This window comes from Hemibagrus wyckioides, linkage group LG07 (assembly GCF_019097595.1).
Source record: "Hemibagrus wyckioides isolate EC202008001 linkage group LG07, SWU_Hwy_1.0, whole genome shotgun sequence".
In the NCBI taxonomy this organism is placed as follows: Eukaryota; Metazoa; Chordata; class Actinopteri; order Siluriformes; family Bagridae; genus Hemibagrus; species Hemibagrus wyckioides.
This window is the reverse complement of record NC_080716.1, coordinates 24,179,714-24,189,900: the sequence shown is the minus strand read 5'-3', so window position 1 is coordinate 24,189,900 and position 10,187 is coordinate 24,179,714. Positions and strand designations below refer to the sequence as shown.

The window sequence follows — 10,187 nt, the reverse complement described above, 5'->3', positions numbered from 1 at the left end:
AGCATCATTGGTTGCAAAGATGTTGATGAGCATAATAACATCATACTAGTGTCTTAATAACGTCATATCATACTAATGTCATAATAACGTCATAATATCATTCTAATGTCATAATAATAATAATAATAATAATAATGTCAGTGCAACATTTTACTAGTCTCATAATATTCATTATCATTCTAATATCATACCACCATTATTGTAACATCATACTAACATTATAATAACATCAGTATAACATTCAACCAGACTCAATATAAACAGCAGAGAGTGTGATTATAAATGATTATAAACACCTGAGTGTGTGATTATAAATGATTATAAACACCGGAGAGTGTGATTATAAATGATTATAAACACTAAAGAGTGTGATTATAAATGATGTCCTTTCTACAGTCATAACCTGTCTACTGGAGTTGGGTAACGAGGAGCACCTCAATTAGCTCAACATCACACTACTCTCATAATAACGTTATTTTAACCTCATTCTCGTGCCATAATATCACTATAATATCATACTATGACATACTGTGACATGCTATGCCATTTTAATGTCATATTTACATCATACTACTGCCATAAGTCAAGTCAAGAAGCTTTTATTGTCATTTCAACCACATATAGCTGACACATAAAATGAAATGAGACAACGTGTCTCCAGGATTCTGGTGCTACATAGACAACATAACAACATAGAGCTACAAAACAACAACACAGCTAAGGACAGAACGTAGTTGTCCTAGCTAAATAAAGTGCAGCGTGTGCAACCTGGTGCAAACAGTGCAAGACAAAAGACAGCGCAAACAGTGCAGGACAAAAGACAGTGTAGACACAGACAATACAAAAACAACACACAACAGTACAGGAAATATAGAAATGTAAGCAAGTGATTTCTTATAACATATATACTTGTAAACATATACGCATAGCAGCAGTTGGTGACAGTTTAAAATGTGCAAAAATAGCATAATACCGTCAATATAACATTTTACTAGTTTCATAACAACATCATTTAAACATACCAACATTACTCTAGCATCATACTAATGTCATATTAACATCTCTGAACCATCAAGCTAAAGACATAATAACATCATTATATCATTCTACTGTAAAAATAACGGCATTGTAATGTCATACTAGCATCACTGTACCATCATGCTAACGGTATGATGTCATTGTAATATTTTAATAGTGTCATAAGAACATTATACTAACATCAAAATAATGTTATACTAACCTCATACTAGCATGAAACTGTTATACTAATGTAATACTAACATCAAACAGTTATACTAAAGTAATACTAACATCAAACTAACATTAACTCAAATTAATGTTATACTAATGTCACTAACATCAAAATAACGTTATACTAAAGTAATACTAACATCAAACTAACATTAACTCAAATTAATGTTATACTAATGTCACTAACATCAAAATAACGTTATACTAAAGTAATACTAACATCAAACTAACATTAACTCAAATTAATGTTATACTAATGTCACTAACATCAAAATAACGTTATACTAAAGTAATACTAACATCAAACTAACATTAACTCAAATTAATGTTATACTAATGTCACTAACATCAAAATAATGTTATACTAACCTCAAAATAACATTATACTAACCTCAAAATAACGTTATACTAATGTCACTAACATCAAAATAATGTTATACTAACCTCAAAATAACGTTATACTAATGTCACTAACATCAAAATAATGTTATACTAACCCCAAAATAACATTATACTAACCTCAAAATAACGTTATACTAATGTCACTAACATCAAAATAATGTTATACTAACCTCAAAATAACGTTATACTAACCTCAAAATAACGTTATACTAATGTCACTAACATCAAAATAATGTTATACTAACCTCAAAATAACGTTATACTAACCTCAAAATAATGTTATACTAACCTCAAAATAACGTTATACTAATGTCACTAACATCAAAATAATGTTATACTAACCTCAAAATAACGTTATACTAACCTCAAAATAACGTTATACTAATGTCACTAACATCAAAATAATGTTATACTAACCTCAAAATAACGTTATACTAACCTCAAAATAATGTTATACTAACCTCAAAATAACATTATACTAATGTCACTAACATCAAAATAATGTTATACTAACCTCAAAATAACGTTATACTAATGTCACTAACATCAAAATAATGTTATACTAACCTCAAAATAACGTTATACTAACCTCAAAATAATGTTATACTAACCTCAAAATAACGTTATACTAATGTCACTAACATCAAAATAATGTTATACTAACCTCAAAATAATGTTATACTAACGTCACTAACCTCAAGATAACGTTATGCTAATGTCACTAACATCAAAATAATGTTATACTAACCTCAAAATAATGTTATACTAATGTCACTAACATCAAGATAACGTTATACTAATGTCACTAACATCAAAATAATGTTATACTAACCTCAAAATAACATTATACTAACCTCAAAATAATGTTATACTAACGTCACTAACCTCAAGATAACGTTATACTAACGTCACTAACATCATCCTACCATTATATCATCATTATAACATCATTATAACATTATATTAGTGTGATAATAACAAACTAACAACACTATTGTAACATCATTATATTAGTCATAATAACGTTGCAGTCACATCATACTAACATCATAACAACATTACTGTAACATCATACTAACATTATAACAACATTACTGTAACATCATACTAACATTATAACATCATTACTGTAACATCATACTAACATTATAACATCATTACTGTAACATCATACTAACATTATAACATCATTACTGTAACATCATACTAACATTATAACAACATTACTGTAACATCATACTAACATTATAACATCATTACTGTAACATCATACTAACATTATAACAACATTACTGTAACATCATACTAGTGTCATAACATCATAACATCATTACTGTAACCTGATATTAACCTCATTATAACACCATCCCTGTGCATGTAATTCCATTTCTGTAAGTCTTTATAAAAGTCTGAATATAAAATCATGTCATGTCCATAAGAGAGTCTCAGACTGGAATCAGTGTGCTGACATTTTCTATGAATTTCTTTGTGCATATTTAAGATGTCCACAGGCGTCCTGGACTACAGCTGTTTTAATTCCCGTTGTCGCTCCAGACTTTCTGAAGCACTCGTGACTCATGTGATTTGACACTCTTCACACTGCGCTGTATTTTCAGTCTATATTTTTGTCTCTCTCAGATATTGTGAACACGCCTAAGCCTGATGAGAAGGCCATCATGACCTACGTGTCCTGCTTCTATCACGCCTTCGCTGGGGCTGAGCAGGTACCAAACACACGGCTTTACACAGAGAAGATGCTGATCTCAGTGCAACACCTTACTGTATTACTCACTCTGTCTAATATCTCTCTCTCTCTCTCTCTCTCTCTCTCACTCTGTCCCTCTCTCTCACTCTGTCCCTCTCTCTCACTCTGTCTGTCTGTTTGTCTCTCACTCTATCTGTCTAATATCTTTTTTTCCATCTCTCTTTCTATTTCTCACTCTCTGTCCCGCTCTCTCTCTCTCTCTCTCTCTCTCTCTTTCTCTCTCACATCTATCTATCTATCTATCTATCTATCTATCTATCTATCTATCTATCTATCTATCTATCTATCTATCTATCTATCTATCTATCACTCTCTCTCTCTCTCTCTCTCTCTCTCAATTCTTTCTGTCTGTCTCTCTGTCTATGTATTTCAATCTCTCTCTCTCTCTCTCTCTCTCTCTCTCTCTTTCTCTCTCTGTCTGTCTGTCTCTCTCTGTCTCTCTCTCTCTCTCTCTTTCTCTCTCACATCTCTCTGTCTGTCTTTCAATTTATCCCTGTCCGTCTGTCTCTCTGTCTCTCTCTCTCTCTGTAGGCTGAAACTGCCGCTAACAGGATTTGTAAAGTTCTGGCAGTGAATCAGGAGAATGAGAGGCTGATGGAGGAGTATGAGAAACTGGCCAGTGAGGTGGGTTAATGAATATAGTTTACACAAGCATCTCATTTAATGAAGGATATTCAGCGGCGAGAAAGGTTTTAGCGTTCAGCTGCATCTCTGGAATGATTTATTAAAGATGTGAGACTCCAAATTAAACTGAAAGACTGGAGGAATTTCCTATTATGTGATTTAAGTGACCTTCTTCACCTTCTTATTGGTGCCACCTGTCCCTCCGTCTGTTCGATCACTTTTTTGTCTCATTACTGGCTTTTATTTGTCTTTTTTATTTCCCCTTAATGACCGATTTCTCCCACTCTCTCTCTCCGTCTCTCTCCCTCTCCGTCTCTCTCTCTCTCTCTCTCTCTCTCTCCGCTGTAGTTGTTGGAATGGATCCGTCGGACGATCCCATGGCTGGAGAACCGTGTTGCGGAGCAGACCATGCGTGCCATGCAGCAGAAGCTGGAGGACTTCAGAGATTACCGCCGTGTGCACAAGCCACCACGCGTGCAGGAAAAATGCCAGCTGGAAATCAACTTCAACACCCTGCAGACCAAACTGAGGCTCAGCAACAGACCCGCCTTCATGCCCTCTGAAGGAAAGATGGTTTCGGTATGTTGAAGATTACAGAGTGGAAATTTCAGAAGAGGAAAAAAAATCATTTATAGTTTTATTTGATCTGATGTAGTGTGTGTGTGTGTGTTTATAGGACATTGCCAATGCATGGAAAGGCTTGGAGCAGGTTGAGAAAGGCTACGAGGAATGGCTGCTGACTGAGATCCGCCGTCTGGAGAGACTGGACCACCTGGCTGAGAAGTTCAAGCAGAAGTGCAATCTCCATGAGTCCTGGACTGCAGGTAAGTCAACACGCGTCCAGTCCGATTTATTGAAAAAAATAAAACAACTTGTAAATAAGGCAAGATATCCATATCTCTCCTTTCACCTCTCTTAAAGGAAAGGAAGACTTGCTGTCTCAGAAGGACTATGAATCTGCATCTCTGATGGAGATCAGGGCTCTTATGAGGAAGCACGAGGCGTTCGAGAGTGACCTCGCCGCCCACCAGGACAGAGTGGAGCAGATCGCCGCCATCGCCCAGGAGCTCAAGTGAGAGAGAGGGGAAATAAAGAGAGACAGAAAGATATCGAGGGGGTGGGAGGAAGGCAACGAGAAGAGAAAGAGCATGACTCAGTGTTTGCTTTTTATAGTTTTATTCCAAATGAAATGAAAGTCATCCAAACAAGCTGACGTTTTAGGACGCGAGATTACACACACCTCCTCCATGACTGCATTTATTCAGTTCAATTCAACTCACATTTCATTATACATCTCCATCCAGTGTATGTAAAGCGTATCCAAATGCTTTTTAAGGTCAGATCAGTTGCAGTTTAACTGTTTCAGTGTTTTTATTCTGAACTGATTGGTCAGTGTTTTGTGGGTGTGTTCAGTGAGCTGGATTACCACGATGCTGCTACTGTGAACGCTCGCTGCCAGGCCATCTGTGACCAGTGGGACAACCTGGGCACTCTGACCCAGAAGAGGAGAGATGCTCTGGAGGTACACACACACACACACACACACACACACACACCCACACCCCCACCCACCCCCACCCCCCCTTACATAAAATTGAAAGTGCCTCAAATGTGTCATGACATGAAAACAAGATAAAGATAAACAAGTTCAAAATAATAAAAATAAAAACAGTGCGATGGATACAAATATTTTATATATTATTTTACATATTATTATTATTATTATTATTATTATTATTTATTTATTAATTAATTAATTAATTAATTAATTAATTAATTAATTAATTAATTAATTAATTAATTTTGTAAAAACAATCAACTTTGGGTTTTTTTTTTGTCCCGTCCCCCCCTGCAGCGTGTGGAAAAACTGTGGGAAACTATTGACCAGCTGTACCTGGAGTTCGCCAAGAGGGCAGCGCCATTTAACAACTGGATGGATGGAGCCATGGAGGATCTGCAGGATATGTTTATCGTACACAGCATCGAGGAGATCCAGGTAGCCGTGCTTTGTCATTGCTTTCAAATTTGAGTTTTCTTTGTTTTTGCAAGAAGAGTGCGTTGTGATTTTGAGTGCCATCTGCTGCCTGGGAGGTGGAAATTTCCCTCATCCATATCCATGTGCCTATAGTACCTTAAAAGTTGATTTTTAAACAAAAGAGCTGTGGAGATGAAGTTTAAAATCCCTTAAAGTGTGTATTTAGTAAATATACTACATTACACCGATCAGCCATAATATTATGACCACTGACAGGTGAAGTGAATGAGACTGATGATCTCCTCATCATAGCACCTGTTAGTGGGTGGGATATATTAGGCAGCAAGTGAATATTTTGTCCTCAAAGTTGATGTGTTAGAAGCAGGAAAAATGGACAAGAGTAAGGATTTGAGCGAGTTTGACAAGGGCCAAATTGTGATGGCTAGACCACTGAATCAGAGCATCTCCAAAACTGCAGCTCTTGTGGGGTGTTCCCGGTCTGCAGTGGTCAGTATCTATCAGAAGTATCCTCTAAGTCCTGTAAATTGCGAGGTGGGTCCTGTGGAGTATCTTAAAGGATCTACTGCTAACATCTTAGTGCCAGATTCCACAGCACACCTTTAGGGATCTAGTGGAGTCCATGCCTCGATGGGTCAGGGCTGTTTTCGCAGCAAAAGGGGGACCAACACAATATTAGGCAGGTGGTCATAATGTTATGCCTGCTTAGTGTATATGTGTCTAAAATGCCCTTCTACAATAATGTATATCATATCATACAGAATATATTGTAAAAGACACACTTTAAAAAACAACCTTGAATCTAGAAGAGGTTAAGAGTGTGTGTTTTGTTAGTCTTTCTTTCAGAAAATAGCTCTATTTTAGTTCATCAAAAATCCTTAACTGTCTAAAAAACAATGTTTCTTTGAGAGCGTACAAAAATACATCAAATTCACCGAGAGCTTAATGATGGTGTATGTATTATACTGACTGTGTGTCTTCTTCCTGTTTGTCCCCCTCTTTATCAGAGTCTGATCACAGCTCACGACCAGTTTAAAGCCACTCTCCCAGAGGCTGACAAAGAGCGCATGGCCATCATGGGCATCATGAACGAGATCATGAAGATCGCTCAGACTTACGGCATCAAACTGTCTGGAATCAACCCGTACACCAACCTCAGCCCTCAGGACGTCACTAACAAGTGGGAGACGGTCAGTGAATCTCTGAACATTTTCAACCTTCTTATACCAGAATTTCTGTGGCCTTCACTGGAGATGGCGTGAATGTTAACGGATATTACATTCATGACACTGATGATTTGATCTATTTAGGTGGAAATATTATTTGCTAAGCGGGATTCCAAGAGGCGCAAGGGTTTTGCACTGTGTTCAGTGGTCAGGGAGCAAAAAGGGTGGGATTGGGTTACTGTCTTTCTCCTGTCAATCATCACATCGTTAACCAATCATCTGTGGGCTTATGCAATATGTAATAGATGGCAGCTAGCGCTTTCCTCAGATTGTGTATAGCTGCCTGTGACATAGCATATGCAACAGTTTAGATTTTGGCTTCATCCTTGACAGAAAAAGTACAGAATTTCACCCTTGCTAGGGCAAAATGACCAAATTGAGACAAAATGTATGTGCTGCTGTGAGAATGATTCCTCTTTAGCCATTTTTTGTGATCAGTGGTTTTTAATCTGCTTAGCCGAAAAGATTTAGACTTGAGTCGGCTTGAGACGTTTAGACCTTCACCCACACTTTATGATCTATAGCATATGTTCAAACTGGTATAACGGGCTGAGGAACAAAAATGTCATAGATCATCTGCTGTGACTACTGAGCTCTCGTCTGAACGGACGGCACCGTATGGGAGAAGCATATGGCGCAGATCAAGCTTTTACTCTGTACTGTAACATGTCTCTCTTCAGAAAAGGCCGCTTTTAAAGAAAAGTGTTGATTCATGGTCCAGAGATGTGACATTTAACTCTGCTCTGTGTGTGTGTGTGTGTGTGTGTGGGTGTGTGTGTGGCTCCTGTAGGTGAAGCAGCTGGTGCCACTCAGAGACCAGATGCTTCAGGAGGAAGTCGCCAGGCAGCAGGCCAACGAGAGGCTGAGGCGGCAGTTTGCTGCTCAGGCCAATATCATCGGACCCTGGATCCAAACCAAGATGGAGGTATGAGTCTGAGGACTTCTTTCTGTGGTGGATGTGTCAGATCAGCCCCCCCCCCTTTAAGCCATTCACATTAGACGTGACAATTAATTTTCCCTGAGTAGCAGCAAGATGCCAGTTTTCAGTACAACAAAAAAAGTCAGTTTAGAGACAAACTATACAATAAATATACATATAAAGAAAGAAAAATAAGAAATATAGAGCCTCTGCCTGGTAGAGGTACATTACAGAGGTACATTATTGTTTAATCAGTTGTCTAGATTTGTTTTTCTGCTCATCGAGCTCTTTTCATGCTAACGACTTGTTTAGCTAGCTGCTGTGTTTTTTTGTGTCTTTTCCAAAAGTCATGAGGCGTGCATGTTCGACTTGGTAATAACCAAATTTGCCCAGTCAGGTCGATTAGTTTTGTGGAAAAACGATCTGAAGGAAAGGAGATACGGCATCATTTGCATGTGGGTGTTTGTGTTTAGGAGATCGGCCATGTGTCTGTGGACATTGCCGGCTCTCTGGAGGAACAGATGAACAACCTGAAGAATTACGAGCAGAACATCATCAACTACAAATCCAACATCGACAGACTGGAGGGAGACCACCAGCTCATCCAGGAAGCACTCATCTTCGACAACAAGCACACAAACTACACCATGGAGGTACACACACACACACACACGATGCTGAAAAGTGATGTGGGAAACTTACAAGAGTTTTGTCATGTCATACTGTACATAATCACTATACCTCTCTTCTATGGCCTAACTGTGTACCTCTCTGTCTCTCTGTCTCTCTTTCTCTCTCTGCATCTGTAGCATATTCGTGTGGGCTGGGAGCAGCTGCTCACCACCATCGCCCGCACCATCAACGAGGTGGAGAACCAGATCCTGACCCGCGACGCCAAGGGCATCAGCCAGGAACAGCTCAACGAGTTCAGAGCCTCCTTCAACCACTTCGACAGGGTAAGAGAGAGAGAGAGACAGAGAGAGAGAGAAAGAGAGGGAGAGAGAGAGACGAGGGGTTGAAATAGTGAGTGAGTGAGTGAGTGAGATACATAGAGAGAGAGAGAGAGAGAGAGAGATGGGGGGTTGAAAGAGTGAGTGTGTGAGATAGATAGATAGATAGATAGATAGATAGATAGATAGATAGATAGATAGATAGATAGATAGATAGATAGATAGATAGATAGATAGATAGATAGATAGATAGATAGATTCACTAAGTTCACTTTGGTGATGCAAAGAAAATCACGAGAAGGAAATATAAAATGAAACAAAAATGAAAGGAAAATGAATTTGAACTTTCTTCATCCATCTTTTAACATATTCATTAAAAATAATACATCATTTACAACATACATGCAAAAATAAATCCATCCCTAAAAGACATGCCTTTATTCAGGGCACTTTATATTAAGCTGCATTTATAATATAAAATGTGTTCTAGTCAACATGAAAGATTTTATCTGCATTTATATAACACTGTTTACCTTCAGTTACACAAGTATGATGAAAACTGGACTAGAATTTAAATGAGGAAATTAGTCCTGACAGCTACAGTTTCTGTGTGTGTGTGTGTATGTGTGTGTGTGCATTATATGCAATGTCTATAATTATTATATCTCTGTCTCTCATCAGAAGAGAAACGGCATGATGGATCCCGACGATTTCCGCGCCTGTCTCATCTCCATGGGCTACGATCTGGTGAGACTGGGCACACAGAAACATAAACTGCTCCTCTGTTGATATGTGCTGTATCACCAGTCACATTCACACACACACGTGTTTAACCCGAGCTTGTTCCTGTGATACAGGGTGAGGTGGAGTTTGCCCGCATCATGACTCTGGTGGACCCCAACAACACGGGCGTGGTCACCTTCCAGGCCTTCATCGACTTCATGACTCGCGAGACAGCCGAGACGGACACAGCCGAGCAAGTGATGGCCTCCTTCAAGATCCTGGCTTCCGACAAGGTGAGTGAACCCACTGATACACGATGACTGTCACTTTACAT

The 10,187-nt window shown here is 38.3% G+C and overlaps 1 protein-coding gene across 1 annotated transcript in view; it reads left to right on the top strand.

The window, feature by feature from the left end:
• Window positions 1-10,187, top strand: part of actn3b (actinin alpha 3b) — a 30,141-nt gene that overhangs the window by 17,866 nt on the left and 2,088 nt on the right. The window contains exons 8-20 of the mRNA XM_058394748.1: window positions 3,292-3,377; window positions 3,950-4,042; window positions 4,391-4,621; window positions 4,719-4,866; window positions 4,964-5,114; window positions 5,456-5,564; window positions 5,898-6,038; window positions 7,043-7,225; window positions 8,052-8,186; window positions 8,654-8,833; window positions 8,990-9,136; window positions 9,812-9,877; window positions 9,988-10,146. Coding sequence (XP_058250731.1) covers window positions 3,292-3,377; window positions 3,950-4,042; window positions 4,391-4,621; window positions 4,719-4,866; window positions 4,964-5,114; window positions 5,456-5,564; window positions 5,898-6,038; window positions 7,043-7,225; window positions 8,052-8,186; window positions 8,654-8,833; window positions 8,990-9,136; window positions 9,812-9,877; window positions 9,988-10,146 — 1,829 coding nt within the window. The remainder of the gene's footprint in view (window positions 1-3,291; window positions 3,378-3,949; window positions 4,043-4,390; window positions 4,622-4,718; window positions 4,867-4,963; window positions 5,115-5,455; window positions 5,565-5,897; window positions 6,039-7,042; window positions 7,226-8,051; window positions 8,187-8,653; window positions 8,834-8,989; window positions 9,137-9,811; window positions 9,878-9,987; window positions 10,147-10,187) is intronic.